The sequence below is a fragment of the Staurois parvus genome, unplaced genomic scaffold, assembly GCF_062004578.1.
Source record: "Staurois parvus isolate SC_StPar_1 unplaced genomic scaffold, SC_StPar_1.0 ptg001037l, whole genome shotgun sequence".
Taxonomy (NCBI): Eukaryota; Metazoa; Chordata; class Amphibia; order Anura; family Ranidae; genus Staurois; species Staurois parvus.
In genome coordinates, this window is record NW_028318833.1 from 1,048,043 (window position 1) to 1,068,581 (window position 20,539).

General features: G+C 43.3%; 1 protein-coding gene across 1 annotated transcript in view; it reads left to right on the forward strand.

Moving 5' to 3' along the window:
* Window positions 1-20,539, forward strand: part of LOC149441010 (uncharacterized) — an 81,930-nt gene that overhangs the window by 58,064 nt on the left and 3,327 nt on the right. Inside the window, exons 8-9 of the mRNA XM_089657876.1 lie at window positions 15,072-15,097; window positions 17,202-17,463. Of these exons, the coding sequence (XP_089514002.1) occupies window positions 15,072-15,097; window positions 17,202-17,463 (288 nt within the window). The remainder of the gene's footprint in view (window positions 1-15,071; window positions 15,098-17,201; window positions 17,464-20,539) is intronic.

Below are 20,539 nucleotides of genomic sequence, written 5' to 3' on the forward strand. Positions count from 1 at the left end.
CTTGCGGGCACTGTAGGATTTCAGTCCTTGTCGGCGTAGTGTGTTACCAATTGTTTTCTTGGTGACTGTGGTCCCAGCTGCCTGGAGATCATTGACTAGATCCTCACATGTAGTTCTGGGATGATTCCTCACTGTTCTCATGATCATTGACACTCCACGAGGTGAGATCTTGCATGGTGCACCAGACCTAGGGAGACTGACACTTGTTTTGTGTTTCTTCCATTTGTGAATGATTGCACCAACTGTTGTCACCTTCTCACCAAGCTGCTTGGCCATAGTTTGGTAGTTCAGACCAGCCTTGTGTAGGTCTACAATCTTGACATCCTTGGACAGCTCTTTGGTCTTTGCCATGGTGGAGAGTTTGGAATCTGATGGTTTGATTGCTCCTGTGGACAGGTGTCTTTTATACAGGTAACACAATGAGATTTGCAGCACTACCTTTAAGAGACTGCTTCTAATCTCAGCTTGTTACCTGTATGAAAGACACCTGGTAGCCAGAAATCCTGCTGAATGATAGGGGATCAAATCCTTCTTTCCCTCATGAACATGCAGATCCGTCATCATTTGTTAGACGCATTTCTGCTGAATTTGTTGTTGTATTCTGTCTCTCAGTGTTACACCGAACATTCCATTGTTAGACCGATCGTTTCTGTGTGAGGGGCGAACATTCCATTGTTAGACCGATCATTTCTGTGTGAGGGGCGAACATTCCATTGTTAGACCGATCATTTCTGTGTGAGGGGCGAACATTCAACATCAGCCGGGGATCAAATACGCATTTCCTTCACTGTACATGTTCAGTTAAAACTTTTTCATTTTGTTTTGGATAAAGCAGGAAAGGGTTGTCACCTGGGTCACAGTTGGAAGATGTAATCTCTCCTACTTGGTAACAACTGTAACATTTTGAATTTCCCATCACTTCATCTGTTAGAGACAATAGTCACCAGGACAAATGGAGAGAGTGAATCTTCCCAGCAAGGGCACAACAAAAAAGACCAGATATACCAGTCAGGGGTTGTTACCCACTCCACCCAAAACTAAATGAAAAGATAAAACTTGTGCATATACATACACTTTAAAATAACCTTGCGATGAACCACTTTGGCTCTCATACCTTTATACCCATTATGGACCAGAGATATTTTTTCATTTCCACAACAGACCTGTTTATTTGGGGGAAACACTGCTATTACTTTACGGCAACAAAGCAATACATACTTTGTTTTGGGGGGAAAACTAGGCTTTCTTTCAGAAATATTATCTTGCAGAAATTATTTTATTTTCTATGTATCCTATAGGCCAGTGGTCTCCAAACTGCGGCCCGGGGGCCAGATGCAGCCATTTGATTGCCTTTATCTGGTCCTTGGGGCACTATTCCTCCCACTGATATGAGGCACCATTCCTTCCACTAACACCAACATTGGGACATAATTCCTCCCACTGATATAACCTACAGAACACTATCACTTCCACTAATACTAACGATGGGGCACTTTTCCCCCACTGGCAATATCATTGGGGTACTATTCCTGCCACTGACATCAACAATGGGGCATAATTCCATCCACTGATATAAATTATAGAGTGCTATTATTCCTGCTGACGCTAAAGATGGGGCACTTTCCCTCCCACTGATACCATTGATGGTGTACTACTTCATCCACTGACACCAATGCTGGAGAACCAGTCCTTCCCTGACACCAATGTTTGGGCACTGACCCTTCCACTGACACCAGTATTGGGGCAAATTTTCTTTCATTGATGCCAGTGTTGGAGAACTATTCACCCCACTGATACCAATAATAGGGTGCTATTCCTTATACTGACACCAATGAAAGGGCACTATTCCTCCCACTGACACCAATGATGCGGCACTATTCCTCCCACTGACACCAATGATGGGGCACTATTCCTCCCACTGACACCAATGATGGGACACTATTCCTCCCACTGACATCAATGATGGGGCACTATTCCTTCCACTGACACCAATGATGGGGCACTATTCCTCCCACTGACACCAATGATGGGCACTATTCCTCCCACTGATACCAATGATGGGCACTATTCCTCCCACTGACACCAATGATGGGGCACTATTCCTCTCACTGACACCAATGATGGGGCACTATTCCTCCCACTGACACCAATAATAGGGTGCTATTCCTCCCACTGACACCAATAATAGGGTGCTATTCCTCCCACTGACACCAATGATTGGGCACTATTCCTCCCACTGACACCAATGATGGGGCACTATTCCTCCCACTGACACCAATAATAGGGTGCTATTCCTCCCACTGACACCAATAATAGGGTGCTATTCCTCCCACTGACACCAATAATAGGGTGCTATTCCTCCCACTGACACCAATGATTGGGCACTATTCCTCCCACTGATACCAATGATGGGGCACTATTCCTCCCACTGATACCAATGATGGGGCACTATTCCTCCCACTGATACCAATGATGGGGCACTATTCCTCCCACTGACACCAATGATTGGGCACTATTTCAGCTACATTTTCCACTCCCACTGGTTACAGTCTGGCCCCCCTAAAGTCAGAAGACCAGAAAACTGGCTCTTTGTTCAGACAGTTTGGAGACCCCTGTTATAGACAAAAAGACATCAAAATGAAATTTTCTTTTATCAGTTTTAGTAAAAAAAATATGATAGTTCTAGTTCTGTCCTCTATAGGTGACACTAAAATTATGTTTATGGTGCAAAGCACAGCAGAGGAGTTTCCCCGTTCCTTTGGTATGTGACCAGAGCAATTTCCACTATAGACCTGTTCATTTGGGGAAAACTGTGTCATTTAAGACAATAAAGTAATACATATGTTGTGTTTTAGGGGATAAAATAGGATTTCTTTCATCAATGTCATCTTGCAGAAATTAGACAAAAAAGCATAAAAAGGGGGGGGGGGGGGTTACCACTTTTATATTTATATTATCAGTGTAATTAACAAAAATAGTTTTACTGTAAATAACCGTATACAATTTGATTTATAATTTGCTCTGTTCAAAATATCAATCAAATGATGTTTATGGTTTAAAGCATGACAAAGGAGTTTGTGCATTCTCTTGTTAGGTGACATTAACCTCTTCCCGTCCGCCCTACAGCAGAAGTATTGCTACAGGGGGTGGCACGGGTGCTGAAAATCATGCATATATATGTGACTTTGCATTTCCGGGTAGGGGGGGTGCGCCGTGCCGTCATTCATGGCTGCAGCTATCAATCACCGGGTCCTGGCCAGTGATTACTTGCTGGTACCTGGTGAAACAGTTCTCCTCCCTGTCAGCTCCAGCACACTGCTTTGCATGGCTCTGCATAGCAGTGCGCTTACAGCGAAGCACTAATGCACTAGTAAAACAGCACACAGTTCACCCTTTGATCGCCCCTCATGTAAACCCCTTCCTGCCCAGTGTCATTAGTACAGTGTCAGTTCCCTCCAGTGTCAGAATGCCCACCACAGTCCTGCTATAAGTCACTGATCACCGCCATTACTAGTAAAAATTCAGTCCAATATCTGTCTGCGCTGGGATTTAGATGTAGACTTCCATATGTTCTGATTTTGCTCCAAGTTACAACCGTACTGGCAAGGAGTGGTGAATATTATCCATGCTCTCAATATACTTTTTTACCTAGGGACCCGTTCATTTTACTGCTAGATCCATCAAACAATTTATTTAAAACAACTGACAGGTACTTACAGAGGTCAAAGAAAATACAGCTTTCCACAGCATATACTAATACCTCACCGCTGACCACACAATGAGCACGCTGATGTCACAACTTTTACACTGTGTGGTCTCTGCTCTCCTCAAATGCGGCCTGATATGACATGCTGATCCTTGGAATCACTGAAACCGGAAGTTGGTGTCCTACTATTGCCATTGATGAATGTCTGGAAATCTGTTAATTACATGCCTGGCTGGTCTCTGGGGTAGAGATCTTTCATATTTGGTATGAGGACAACCTTATTTGTGGTGAATGGTACGAGTATCTTGGTCGTCTCTTCAAAATACATTCACAGAGTCGGTGGATAGTTGAAAGTAATCTACACATCATCTCCTTTACATCATCTCCCACACATCATCATCCACACTTCATCTCCCACACATTATCATCCACACATCATCTCCTTTACATCATCTCCTTTACATCATCATCCACACATCATCTCCCACACATTATCATCCACACATCATCTCCCACACATTATCATCCACACATCATCTCCTTTACATCATCATCCACACATCATCTCCTACACATTATCATCCACACATTATCATCCACACATTATCATCCACACATTATCATCCACACATCATCTCCTACACATCATCATCCACACATCATCATCCACACATCATCTCCTACACATTATCATCCACACATCATCATCCACACATCATCATCCACACATTATCATCCACACATCATCATCCACACTTCATCTCCCACACATTATCATCCACACATCATCTCCCACACATTATCATCCACACATCATCTCCTTTACATCATCATCCACACATCATCTCCCACACATTATCATCCACACATCATCTCCTACACATTATCATCCACACATCATCATCCACACATCATCATCCACACATGATCTCCCACACATGATCATCCACACATCATCATCCACACATCATCTCCTACACATCATCATCCACACATCATCATCCACACATCATCTCCTACACATTATCATCCACACATCATCATCCACACATCATCATCCACACATTATCATCCACACATCATCATCCACACTTCATCTCCCACACATTATCATCCACACATCATCTCCCACACATTATCATCCACACATCATCTCCTTTACATCATCATCCACACATCATCTCCCACACATTATCATCCACACATCATCTCCTACACATTATCATCCACACATCATCATCCACACATCATCATCCACACATGATCTCCCACACATCATCATCCACACATCATCATCCACACATGATCTCCCACACATTATCATCCACACATTATCATCCACACATCATCTCCCACACATTATCATCCACACATTATCATCCACACATCATCTCCCACACATTATCATCCACACATTATCATCCACACATTATCATCCACACATCATCTCCCACACATTATCATCCACACATCATCTCCCACACATTATCATCCACACATCATCTCCCACACATTATCATCCACACATCATCATCCACACATCATCTCCCACACATTATCATCCACACATTATCATCCACACATCATCTCCCACACATTATCATCCACACATCATCTCCCACACATTATCATCCACACATCATCTCCCACACATTATCATCCACACATCAACATACTATTCATCAACATCCTTTTTTTCCCACAAATTGAGTTTTCTTTCAGTGGTATTTGATCGCCTGTGCGTTTTTGTTTTTGTTTTTTTGCACTGTAAAAAAAAAGACCAACAATTTTGAAATAAAACAATATTTTTGACTTTTTGCTATTAACCACCTTCCAGCCGCCATATAGTAAAATGACGGGCGCAAGGTGGTTCTCTCGTTCTGATAGGATGGCATATGACGTCCTTCCATTCTCACCGCGCATGCGCGGCTCAGGGAGCGAGCAGCGCGGCGATTGCCGGTCTTCTGTGCCCCTCGGACACAGCGGATCACGGAAAGAGCCAAAGATGTCGGCTCGGTCATGTGATCAGCTGTGTTCAATCACAGCTGATCACATATAAACAGGGAAATGCTGGTTATCGGCATTTCTCTCCTCTCGAGCTGTCACGCAGACAGAGGAGAGGAGAGCTGGTAATCGGCTTTCTGCAGCGCGGACATGATGATCAGTGTGCCCTGATGATCAGTGTGGCCCCAGAAGTGCAACCTGTCAGTGTCCATCAGTGCCTTGTGTCAGTGCTCATCAGTGCCACAAGCCAGTGCCCATCAGTGCCACATCAATGCCACATATCAGTGCATATCAGTGCACATCAATGCCACATATCAGTACCTACCAGTGTACATCAATGCCACATATCAGTGCATACCAGTGCACATCAATGCCACATATCAGTGCCCATCTGAGCTGCCTTTCAATGTCACCCATCAGTGCCACCTATCAGTGCTGCTAATCAGTGCCACCTATCAGTGCCAGTCAGTGGTGCTTATCAGTGCCTGTCAGTGCCGCCTAACAGTGCCAATCAGTGCCGCCTATCAGTGCCATATATCAGTGTCATGTATCAGTGCTGCCTTTCAGTGCCCATCAGTGATGCCTGTCAATGCCCATCAGTGCAACCTACCAGTGCCTCCTCATCAGTGCCCATAGTGCCACCTATCAGTGCGTCTAAAGGAGAAGAGAGTAGGTGATAGTCTGATGGATTGGGGCAGGGAGTTCCAGAGGATGGGGGAAGCCCTGGAGACGGGCATGGGAGGAGGAGACCAAGGAACTAGAGAGTAGGAGGTCTTGTGAGGAGCGCAGACTACGTGTTGGGTGGTATTTGGATATCAGGTCGGTGATGTAGTTTGGGGCAGCGTTATGAACAGCTTTGTACGTGCTTATTTTTTTGCTTCTATAGAGTTATTACAAACATTGTTCAAACGGTGTCTTCCTGATTTATGTCTACTGCAATCAGATGAAGACATTGGTTTTATATATACTGGAATATCCCAAAAAGGTGGTCCATGTATATACCGTATACAAAACTATACAAAGTTACAGGGGCTGGAAGAAGTTTATATCGTACCACAATATGAATTTCAGACCTTTATATATATATTAAAAAAAGGGTCAATTTATTGAAATGATTATTAACTTACCAAAAAAAGAAGTTTTGTTTACTTCACTTCGGGCAAAACTTTTTTTTTTTTATTCCGTTGCTCATGACTGAGTATTAAAAGTGAAAATAACTTCACCCTATTCACTATCATCCCTTTTGATCTGAATGTATTGAAGTGTTTGTAAACCCTGACATATCCCCAGTGAAGTGACTGGCCTCAGGTCATACACAGAGATGAAACAAATCATCCTACATACGTTGTACCTGTTTATCTGCTGTCTTCTCTTCTCTGCATCTGTTCAAAGTGCTGAATTGATAAAGTTTGTCTGAAAGTTGAGAAAACAGGAGGTGGGGAGCTGAAGTTACACTCTGCAGAGCTCAGTGAGGAGAGCTCTGAGAGATGATTGCAGGGAAAGGACATACCCAGGGGCGGACTGACAACTCATGGGCCCCCCCCCAGGCAATAGGGGATCATGGGGCCCCTGTGTCCTTGCCCAAACTCAAAAAAGCCTATGAAAAAGGTACCAGGGGCATCTCATGGGGCACCCTACTGACCCCGGGCCCTTGGGCAGTGCCTGAGTTTCCAAATGGTCAGTCCGCCCCTGGACATACCCCCTTCACATAGCTCACAGGAATAGATCTACGGATGCCAATCTCTTGGAGCTCCCTCCCCTGTCACCATTTTTCTCTTGGTGTCAGGAAAACTTGTTAGAAGAGATTCATGATGATAGCAAAGGAACAAAGCAGCAGACAAAAGTGATCTTAATTGAGACAAGTACACACTATAGAGGGATATGCTTTGTTCATATTTCATGTCTGAGGTTTACAACCATTTTAAAGTGGATCACCCAGGCATCCAGGGAACTCCAGAATGATCCGCTACAGGAAGGATCTCGACAATTAAGCCCAACTATGAGTGAAACATATCAGTGAGAAGTTCCCCAAATGAAGTTCTCTGTTGTATTGTGTTCTGTTCATTCAATTTGTTTTCTATCTTTGGAACAATCTGGTGTGTAGCAGATCTTCTTTTGTGAGGTGGATCTTCTTTGGAGCTAGGACAAGCTTCTTCTGGCATCAGCAGCCAGTGCTCTGCTGAACAGAATATTTTGGAGCTGTAGAGTTTTGTTTCTTTTCTGCAACTCCAGAATGACGATTAATGCCCTCCATCGTTATCTCAGCAGAGGTTTCCTGTAATAAAGCATCTGCCAGAAAGAGATATCAATAATAATAACACATGAACAATTATTTTGACAGTAATAATATTTAATTTTGTTTTATATCCATGGTCGGTCTACCTTACAGCAGTAATTTATTGCGTATTTGCAGCATATGATGAATTTAACGTCAGTTGATAAGTTGGTAAGATGCCTATTTTTCCTTCAGGTGAGCAGTCAGCACATTCAATCCAACGTACCAGTGAGGGGAAGAAAACTTCAACCAAAGAGCAGAGATATGAGGATGGCCAAACTGTGGAAGTCTCCAATACAAAGCTATGTAAAAATGCTGCATCACATCACGTTCAAGGTTGGTTCCTTGCAAATTTAACTACATTTCTAATCCCTCTGTTTAACCAAAAAAGAACAGCATAAGTTTTAGAAATGCCTCCACTGGTGTTTAGCCTGATCTGGATCCAGATAGGTTTGGATGTGTCAGAGACGAGGGCAAACTCTTCTTTCGGGAAGGTAGGAGGATCATGGAAGTTGAAACTAATCTGTACAGACATGTGCTGGGTAGAATCTGGATGACTATTAAACGGTTCAACTGGTTCCCACCATCATTTCCACCCTGGCATGCGTATTGCTAAATACCTTAAGTACAGTGAAGGAAATGCATATTTGCTCCCCGGCTGATGTTGAATGTTCGCCCCTCACAAAGAAATGATCGGTCTAAAAATGGAATGTTCGGTGTATTGTAACACTGAGAGACAGAATAGCAACAACAAATTCAGTAGAAATGCGTCTAACAAATGATGCACTAAAATAACCTTGTGCTGAACCACTTAGGCTTTATACCCATTATGGACCAGAGATATTTTTTCATTTCCACAACAGACCTGTTTATTTTGGGAAAACACTGCTATTACTTTACGGCAACAAAGCAATACATACTTTGTTTTGGGGGGAAAACTAGGCTTTCTTTCAGCAACATTATCTTGCAAAAAAATTTTTATTTTCTATGTATCCTATAGGCCAGTGGTCTCCAAACTGCGGCCCGGGGGCCAGATGCAGCCATTTGATTGCCTTTATCTGGTCCTTGGGGCACTATTCCTCCCACTGATATGAGGCACCATTCCTTCCACTAACACCAACATTGGGACATAATTCCTTCCACTGATATAACCTACAGAACACTATCACTTCCACTAACACTAAAGATGGGGCACTTTCCCCCCACTGGCAATATCATTGGGGTACTATTCCTGCCACTGACATCAACAATGGGGCATAATTCCATCCACTGATATAAATTATAGAGTGCTATTATTCCTGCTAACGCTAAAGATGGGGCACTTTCCCTCCCACTGATACCATTGATGGTGTACTACTTCTTCCACTGACACCAATGCTGGAGCACCAGTCCTTCCCTGACACCAATGTTTGGGCACTGACCCTTCCACTGACACCAGTATTGGGGCAAATTTTCTTTCATTGATGCCAGTGTTGGAGAACTATTCACCCCACTGATACCAATAATAGGGTGCTATTCCTTATACTGACACCAATGAAAGGGCACTATTCCTCCCACTGACACCAATGATGGGGCACTATTCCTTCCACTGACACCAATGATGGGGCACTATTCCTCCCACTGACACCAATGATGGGGCACTATTCCTCCCACTGACACCAATGATGGGGCACTATTCCTCCCACTGACACCAATGATGGAGCACTATTCCTCCCACTGATTTCAATGATGGGCACTATTCCTCCCACTGACACCAATGATGGGGCACTATTCCTCCCACTGATACCAATGATGGGGCACTATTCCTCCCACTGACACCAATAATAGGGTGCTATTCCTCCCACTGACACCAATAATAGGGTGCTATTCCTCCCACTGACACCAATGATTGGGCTCTATTCCTCCCACTGATACCAATGATGGGGCACTATTCCTCCCACTGACACCAATAATAGGGTGCTATTCCTCCCACTGACACCAATGATTGGGCACTATTCCTCCCACTGATACCAATAATAGGGTGCTATTACTTCTACTGACACCAATGATTGGGCACTATTTCAGCTACATTTTCCACTCCCACTGGTTACAGTCTGGCCCCCCTAAAGTCAGAAGACCAGAAAACTGGCTCTTTGTTCAGACAGTTTGGAGACCCCTGTTATAGACAAAAAGACATCAAAATGAAACTTTCTTTTATCAGTTTTAGTAAAAAAAAATATGATAGTTCTAGTTCTGTCCTCTATAGGTGACACTAAAATTATGTTTATGGTGCAAAGCACAGCAGAGGAGTTTCCCCGTTCTTTTGGTATGTGACCAGAGCAATTTCCACTATAAACCTGTTCATTTGGGGAAAACTGTGTCATTTAAGACAATAAAGTAATACATATGTTGTGTTTTAGGGGATTAAATAGGATTTCTTTCATCAATGTCATCTTGCAGAAATTAGACAAAAAAGCATAAAAAAGGGGGGGGGGGGGTTACCACTTTTATATTTACAGTCAGGTCCATAAATATTGGGACATGGACACAATTCTAACATTTTTGGCTCTATACACCACCACAATGGATTTGAACTGAAACGAACAAGATGTGCTTTAACTGCAGACTGTCAGCTTTAATTTGAGGGTATTTACATCCAAATCAGGTGAACACTGTAGGAATTACAACAGTTTGCATATGTGCCTCCTACTTGTTAAGGGACCAAAAGTAATGGGACAATTGGCTTCTCAGCTGTTCCATGGCAAGGTGTGTGTTATTACCTCATTATCCCAATTACAATGAGGAGATAAAAGGTCCAGAGTTCATTTCAAGTGTGCTATTTGCATTTGGAATCTGTTGCTGTCAACTCTCAAGATGAGATCCAAAGAGCTGTCACTATCAGTGAAGCCATCATTAGGCTGAAAAAACAAAACAAACCCATCAGAGAGATAGCAAAAACATTAGGCGTGGCCAAAACAACTGTTTGGAACATTCTTAAAAAGAAGGAACGCACCGGTGAGCTCAGCAACACCAGAAGACCCGGAAGACCACGGAAAACAATTGTGGTGGATGACCGAAGAATTCTTTCCCTGGTGAAGAAAACACCCTTCACAACAGTTGGCCAGATCAAGAACACTCTCCAGGAGGTAGGTGTATGTGTGTCAAAGTCACCAATCAAGAGAAGACTTCACCAGAGTGAATACAGAGGGTTCACCACAAGATGGAAACCATTGGTGAGCCTCAAAAACAGGAAGGCCAGATTAGAGTTTGCCAAACGACATGTAAAAAAGCCTTCACAGTTCTGGAACAACATCCTATGGACAGATGAGACCGAGATCAACTTGTACCAGAGTGATGGGAAGAGAAGAGTATGGAGAAGGAACTGCTCATGGTCCTCAGCATACCACCTCATCAGTGATCATGGTGGTGGTAGTGTCATGGCGTGGGCATGTATGGCTGCCAATGGAACTGCTTCTCTTGTATTTATTGATGATGTGACTGCTGACAAAAGCAGCCGGATGAATTGTGAAGTGTTTCGGGAATATTATCGGCTCATATTCAGCCAAATGCTTCACAACTCATTGGACGCTTCACAGTGCAGATGGACAATGACCCAAAGCAGACTGCAAAAGCCACCAAAGAAGTGGAATGTTCTGCAATGGCCAAGTCAATCACCTGACCTGAATCCGGTTGAGCATTTCACTTGCTGAAGACAAAACTGAAGGGAAAATGCCCCAAGAACAAGCAGGAACTGAAGACAGTTGCAGTAGAGGCCTGGCAGAGCATCACCAGGGATGAAACCCAGCGTCTGGTGATGTCTATGCGTTCCACACTTCAGGCTGTAATTGACTGCAAAGGATTTGCAACCAAGTATTAAAAAGTGAAAGTTTGATTTATGATTATTATTCTGTCCCATTACTTTTGGTCCCTTAACAAGTGGGAGGCACATATGCAAACTGTTGTCATTCCTACACCGTTCACCTGATTTGGATGTAAATATCCTCAAATTAAAGCTGACAGTCTGCAGTTAAAGCACATCTTGTTCATTTCATTTCAAATCCATTGTGGTGGTGTATAGAGCCAAAAATGTTAGAATTGTGTCGATGTCCCAATATTTATGGACCTGACTGTATATTATCAGTGTAATTAACAAAAATAGTTTTACTGTAAATAACCGTATACAATTTGATTTATAATTTGCTCTGTTCAAAATATCAATTAAATGATGTTTATGGTTTAAAGCATGACAAAGGAGTTTGTGCATTCTCTTGTTAGGTGACATTAACCTCTTCCCGTCCGCCCTACAGCAGAAGTATTGCTACAGGGGGTGGCACGGGTGCTGAAAATCATGCATATATATGTGACTTTGCATTTCTGGGTAGGGGGGGCGCGCCGTGCCATCATTCACGGCTGCAGCTATCAATCACCGGGTCCTGGCCGGTGATTACTCGCTGGTACCTGGTGAATGCCGAGCATCTCTGACCGGGGGGGGACAAAAACAAAACAGTTCTCCTCCTTGTCAGCTCCAGCACACTGCTTTGCATGGCTCTGCATAGCAGTGTGTTTACAGTGAAGCACTAATGCACTAGCAATCATCACACAGTTCACCCTTTGATCGCCCCTCATGTTAACCCCTTCCTGCCCAGTGTCATTAGTACAGTGTCAGTTCCCTACAGTGTCAGAATGCCGCCACAGTCCCGCTATAAGTCACTGATCACCGCCATTACTAGTAAAGATTAAAAAAATAATGCCAGTATATATACCGCCAATTGTAAACGCTATAACTTTCACATAAACCAATTAATTTACACGAATTGGGATTTTTTTTAGCAAAGATATTAAGCAGAATACATTTTGGCCTAAATTTATGACAAAATTGGATTTTTTTTTCTATTTTTAGTGGGCGTGTTTAATAGCAAAAAAGTCAAAAATATTGTTTTGGGGTTTTTTTTCAAAATTGTCGGTCTTTTTTTTTTTTATAGCGCAGAAAATAAAAAATGCACAGGCGATCAAATACCACCGAAAGAAAGCTCTATTCATGGGAAAACAAAGGACATACATTTAATTTGGGTGCAGCGTTGCATGACTGTGCAATTGTCAAAGTAACGCAGCGCCATATTGCAAAAAATGGCCTGGTCAGGAAGGGGGAGAAATCCTCTGGAGGGCAAGTGCTTAAAAAAAGTAACAAACAAAACAAAGAAAAACTTATTAATGGTAAAAAAATAGAATTAAAAAAAAGATCAGCAGCAAATAATATCTATGGGGAGAAGGGGAGTTAATTAGGGCATAGCACTAACTAATGGTTTACAAAGGTGTTAAATAGTAATACAAATGTTGCATAAAAAAAAATTGCTTGTATGATCTCCTCAAGTAACATTGTATACTGATCAAAGGTCACACCTCCGATCTACGTGTGAATGAAATAGTGAATACAAACAATACAATGCTTTATAAATTCAATAACACTTTCAGACTATCTGACATTTTCCTCAGGAGCATTTTGCCAGCCTATTATTATTGTTATTATTATTATTATACAGGATTTATATGGCGCCAACAGTTTGCACAGCGCTTTACAAAATGAAGGTAGACATTACAGTTACAATACAATTTGGTACAAGAGGAAGCAGAGGGCCCTGATCCTGGGAGCTTACAATCTAGGAGGAAGGGTTGAGTGATACAAAAGGTAATAGCTGTGGGGGGGATGAACTTATGGAGGAAATAAATGGCAGTTTAGTAGGTAGAAGCAGGATAGGTTCTTTAATGAGGTTTTCAGGGATCGTCTAAAGGTGGATAGATTAGAAGACAGCCGGATAGATTGAGGTAGAGAGTTCCATAGGATAGGAGAAGCTCGGGAGAAGTCCGAGAGGCGAGCATGGGAGGAGGTGACACAGGAACTAGAATCAGAAGGTCTTGGGAGGATCGAAGAGAGCGGCTTGGTTGATATTTTGAGACCAGGTTGGTGATGTAGCTGGGGGCAGAGTTGTGGATGGCTTTGTAAGTTGTTGTTAGTATTTTGAATTGTATTTTTTTGGGCGAGTGGAAGCCAGTGGAGGGATTGGCAGAGAGGGGTGGAGGACACTGAATGGAGGCCAGTGGAAGGATTGGCAGAGAGGGGTGGAGGGATTGGCAGAGAGGGGTGGAGGACACTGAATGGAGGCCAGCGGAGGGATTGGCAGAGAGGGTGGAGGACACAGAATGGAGGCCAGTGGAGGGATTAGCAGAGAGGGGTGGAGGACACTGAATGGAGGCCAGTGGAGGGATTAGCAGAGGGGGGTAGAGGACACTGAATGGAGGCCAGTGGAGGGATTGGCAGAGAGGGGTGGAGGACACTGAATGGAGGCCAGTGGAGGGATTGGCAGAGAGGGATGGAGGACACTGAGTGGAGGCCAGTGGAGGGATTGGCAGAGAGGGTGGAGGACACTGAATGGAGGCCAGTGGAGGGATTGGCAGAGAGGGATGGAGGACACTGAGTGGAGGCCAGTGGAGGGATTGGCAGAGAGGGTGGAGGACACTGAATGGAGGCCAGTGGAGGGATTGGCAGAGAGGGTGGAGGACACTGAATGGAGGCCAGTGGAGGGATTGGAGGAGGGGGGTAGAGGACACTGAATGGAGGCCAGTGCAGGGATTGGCAGAGAGGGGTAGCAGACCCTGAACGGTTAGTAAGGTAGAGGGACCTGGCAGCAGCAGTCATGACAGACTGGAGGGGGGATAGCCTATGTAAATGTATAACCGGTATTATCGGTAGAAGAGCGATGGTAGGGGCAGAGGAGCTGCTAAAAATGTTAAAGATGTTAGGATGTATAGTTTGTATTCCTTGTACATAACTTGTGGTAGTAAAGTGTCTTTTATAGAAACCTGCTGACAGGCAGGCATTATATTATATTGTAAAAGAGACTTGCCAGTCCAGCTGCCAGGACTACCAATCAAAATTTCAGATTCCAAGAAATAGGCCTTGAAGATTCTTCAGAACTGACACGTCCTGGACTGATCTCAGTGGTTTTTCCCGCTGACTCCAAACATAGTGCAGGAACATTGCAAATGTCTAATAACATGTAAAGATTTTATGTTTATTTAATTTTTTTTTTCTTTTACTTACCTTTACAGGACCAGTTCACAATTTTCTTTCCCAGGTGAGAAATGTAGTTCATGTGTGAAATCATGTGACTATATACTTCAAAATGTGCTGCAATTCATAGCCATTGAACAAGCTGCACAGTGCAGGGATAATTTTGCAGGGGGAACCGTATATAACGGTATAAAACATTTGCTTTAGATATATTTCAAAGTATACCTGCAGTGCAAGCATATTATATAGTCTATGGTATGGGATAACAGGTCCCGGGACCCCGGGAACCTGTAGTGTACTAATTTTTAAATACCAACTTCAAAAAGTCTCTGCTTCACATTTGTGGGTGAGCACGGGGGAATGGGGTGCTTTGCATTTTTTTTTTATTCTTTTACTATTTTTTTATACCTTTATTTTTTGTTAACTTTATTGCTATTACAAGGGATGAACAACATCCCTTGTATTAGCATGGGCCATGATAGGTCCTCCTTATGGAGAGATCTGGGGTCTGGTTGGCTGCTTTACTGGCTGTTAACAGCCAGGTAAACAAGGAACAGAAACCGGAAGTGACCAAATCCTTGCTGTTTCCTGTCTCTGACATAAAACAATGGGAGAAACAACTTTCTTTCCTCTCACTGTGTGCTCAGAGTAAGATGCCATGGTTGCATTCTTACCGGGCGCCCATATTGTGCAGGAAAGCCCAGTAAAGGAGGTGGTGGCGGAGGGAGGGGGTGGGACCCCATTTCTCCGATTGTAAAAGTAATCCAGCTGCTCATAGCAGCTAGGATTATTTTTACTTTGTAGGAAATTGCCCAACAAAATGATGTCTTGATCATTGCTGCAGTGATGATCCCGGGCCACAAAATTTCCACTCGCCTGCTCGCATATGGCAAGTGGAAATAACATGGGGGCGACTGTGTCCCACAGGGTTGTCTGTACATCGGCACTGGCAGAGAGCATTCAGACTGCTAAATACGCGGAGCAAAGTGAAAGCAAAGGGACAGGGAGTGTCTGCTGTGCTCTCTGCCTCCTCCTAGAATGCAGTACCCTGCTGTGCGATGGATGGCTGTATACATGTGTTTGTGTGTACATGTGTGTGCATGTATCTGTGTGTGTGTTTATGTACATGTGTCTGTATGTGTGTGTACACGTATCTGGATGTGTGTGTACATGTGCCTGGATGTGTGTGTACACGTGTCTACGTGTGTGTGTGTGTACATGTGTGTGTATTTGTGTGTGCATGTACATGTGTCTCTGTGTGTGTATGTACATGTGTCTGTATGTGTGTGTGTACATGTGTCTGTATGTGTGTATTTGTCTGTATGTGTGTGTGTACAGGTGTCTGTATGTATGTACATACGTATGTGTGTGTGTGTGTGTATATGTGCGTGTACATGTGTCTGCATGTGTGTGTACGTGTGTCTGTATGTGTGTATAAGCATATGGGTGATTTGGTCAGGTTCAGGATGATGTGGTTATTCTGGTGGCAGAGTTTGGGGGGCATTTGAAGTTCTGCTGGGTGGAAAAGAAGGTAGGATATGCTGGATGGAGTTATGGTTTGGTGAGTGAGAGATTATGGGGGTTTATGGTTGTATACGGTGCATGGTCTATATATGATGAAGGATTTAGGGGGACATTGGGGACCCTGATGTGTTTTGGAGGGACCCTGATGTAATGTGGGGGGACTCTGGGGACCCTGATGTAATGTGGGGGGACTCTGGGGACCCTGATGTAATGTGGGGGGACTCTGGGGACCCTGATATGTGGTGGGGACATTGTGGACCCTGATGGAATGTGGGGGACTCTGGGGACCCTGATGTAATGTAGGGCTGGGCAGGGTAGAGGTTGGGTGGGGCAATAGGTGGCGAGTAACTCTTAAGGCCTAGCTAGTAGCTCAGGACTTGAAATTTTGAGCTCTGCCCTTCCCATCCGCGGATGTTCATATTCACATATGGTGGATGGGAAGTGAATATTGGAATGGCCCAGGATTGTGCATGTGGTGAGCTCTCTATACTATACGGTGATTTTATTAGAAATGTGATCCTTTTCAGTTGTTTTGACTTTTGTTTTTTAAATTTCAAGTTATAGGAGAGAGTTACAGGTCATGTCTTGCAGCTGATTTGCTTGTTTGGTCTGGCTTAATAACTAGTTTCTCCTTTTGTTACCAGCTAAACAGGAAGCAAGTTGTGGGATTCTTCTCCAGTTCCTCCGAGGAAGATTATAGATGGTTGATGGATCTGGTTGATCGTCATGTTAAAGGAGTTCACTCCTCTTGTATTGGCAACAGTGGCTTCCATCATTTCATGCAAGATGTGCAACAATGTACACTTGGGATCCTCTATCACACCATAAAACGGGGGAGGATCAATATTTCCGATGTGACTGATGCTATCTATGACCAACACTTGGGATACATGTCTTCCCAGCTTGGTGTGTAAAACAGAGGAACTCCTCTAAGTTCTTTTATTTGTTGTAAATTTCTCATTACAAATGGAAGTTTTATAAGATGAGGGTGTAGGAGTTACTTTTTTGTTTCTTCAGCTATGCAAGAACCACATGTCCTATGGACACAAATCAGAGGCACCAATCCATTGCTGGGACATGTTGTTTGGGGACTAGAACACCATCTATTGAATTATCTTTTTGCCCAGGAGCTAACAGGACAGGCTACATAATATTTCTCAAATTCAGAAGACTTCTCCCGAATGGGGTGGGACTGAAGTTTCTTTCTATATGGTTCTGTGTTATGAATTTTCCCCCCAATGCTCCAGTATATGAAGTCTGCATCAGTTCAGAGAGAGTGGGGTGCTCCAACCAGGGAACTCATTGGCTGATTCTTTCCTGGCTATAGTTCAGGGCCGTTTAGAGAAAAAAATGATTGTAACTAGCAGAAAGGACATGTTGGGTGGGACTACAAACAATCTGAGAAGCAATTGCAAGGACAATAAGTAGCTTTACAGTTTTGTTAAAGTAGAACTAAAGGAAAACACTTTTTTTTTCATCTTGGATAGAGTACAGGAGGGTTAAACCCCTATTGGTTCTTTTTGGCCATCTGTGACCCATTGGGGAGATTTATCTTCACTTCCTGTCCCATAGCCAAAACCGGAAATGAGAGGAAATCCCTCCAAAGTGAGGGAATCCCTTGGCAACCCCCACGCCACCAGAACTAGTGTCCCCATTGGAAGATTTCCCCTCTATTACTTTTCTGGGGACAACCCAAAATGTGGGTTTTTGTTTTTACTTTCACTTTTTCAATGATAATGGTAAACAGGACAAATAGAGAGGGTGAATCTCCCTAACGGGGGCACAGACAGCAAGAACAACTGACAGGGGGTCTAATCCCTCTCCACTCCATCCAAAAATAAAGAAAAATGTTTTGCCTTTAGTTATACTTTAACCCCTCGCCCTCCAGAGGATTTCCCCTCTTCCCGGCCAGGCTATTTTTTTGCATTACAGCGCTGCGTTAATTTAACTAATTGCGCGGTCATGCAACGCTACACCCAAAAGAAATTTACGTGCTTTTTTTTTTCTATGAATTGAGCTTTCTTTTGTTGCTGTTTGTTCACCTGTGCGGTTTTATTTTTTGCGCTATAAAAGAAAAAGTCCGACAATTCTGAAAAAAGAAACAACATTTTTGACATTTTGCTATTCAACATGTCCCGTTAAAAAATGTAAAAATCAAATCTCATCATAAATTTCGGCCAAAATGTATTCTGCTCCGTGTCTTTGCTAAAATAAATCCCAATACGTGTAAATTAATTGCTTTACGTGAAAGTTATAGCGTCTACAAATGGCGGTATACATAATGGGATTTTTTTACTAGTAATGGCAGTGATCAGCGACTTATAGCGGGACTGTGGCGGGCATTCTGACACTGGGGGGGAACTGACTTGGTGTCACTGAGATCCCCAATGACACCATTACAGTGATCAGTGCTAATAAAAAGCACTGACACTGTGCTAATGACGCTGGGCAGGAAGGGGTTAACATGTGGGGGAGATCAAAGGGTTAACTGCGTGCTGTGTGTGTCTTTCACTGTAAGCACACTGCTTTGTATGGTTCTGTTATGCAGAGCCATACAAAGCAGTGTGCAGGAGCTGACAAGGGAGAGAACTGTATTGTTTACATACAGTTCTCTCTCCCCATCGGTATTACTCGGTGACCACTGGCTGTCGGCGAGTAATCACCGTCCGGGACCCGGTGATTGCCAGTCGAGGCTGCGAATGGCAGCGCAAGTATGGCGCGCACGCCCCCTACCGGGTAATACAAAATCATGTGTATATATACATGTGATTTAGCGCACCCGTGTCGCCCCGTAGCAGCTGCTATAGGGTGGACGGCAAGCAGTTAAGCTTTAGAACCTCTTTTACCCACTTCCTTATTGGGCCAATTCTGCATTTTTTGCTAGAAAATTACTTAGAACCCCCAAACATTTTATATTTATTTTTTAGCAGAGGCCTTATCGATCAAATTGATGCATGTTGCAATATTTTATATCACATGGTATTTGCTCAGCAGTTTTTCCAACGTGTTTTTTAATTTTTTTTAAAAGTACACTTGAATGAATTTTATTGCACACAATATAATACCAATTTTTGGTAAAATATAAAAGATGACGTTATGCTGAGTAAACAGATACCAAACATGTCATGCTTTAAAATTGCGTACTCCTGTAGACGGTGCCAAACTATGGTACCTAAAAATCTCCACCTTTCCAGGTCACCAGTTACAGAGGAGGTCTGGTACTAGAATTACTGCTTTCACTAAAACGTTTGCGGTGATACCTCACATGTGTGCGCGAACACCATTAACATATGTTTGTGAGACCTACATATTTGTTTACCTTTGTGCATGAGCAGGGGGATGGGGGCTTTTTAATTTTTTTTTTAATGTTATTACTTACTTTATTTTTTATTTTTGCACTGTTTCTTTAATGTTTTATCACTTTTACTGCCGTCACAAGAAATGCAAACATCCCTTCTGACAGCAATAGGCAGTGACAGGTACTCTTTATGTAGAGATCTGGGGTCAATTGGACCCCAGATGTCTCCTCTGCCCTTACAAGCATCTGATCTCACCGAGGTCAGTGTGATCAGATGCTTTACCAATTTAAAAATGGAGCTGTTTACATCTGGAAAACCAGAAGCGATGAAAACGCTTCTGGTTTCCTATACTATAGAGATCTTTGGGGATCTTCCAGTCCTTGACAATCTCTATGGTCAGCTGGCGAAAATGGGACAGTAGTAGAGCCCGGGAAGGCAGCAGAAGGCAGCGGGGGGGGGGGGGGGGGGGGGGGGTCACCTTTCCGTCGCTCGTGAAGGCGATTCACTAGTATTACTTTTACAAAAATAAATAAATAAACTGTATGATGCCTATAGCTGCAGACATCATCCCGGTGAAACCACTGAGACCTCCTTGGGCAGCAAGTAGTTCAACATTTCTATTAAAGTGGTAGTAAACTGCCACAAAAAAAAGGGCCTCTGCAGGATGTCATAATGTGCTAGTA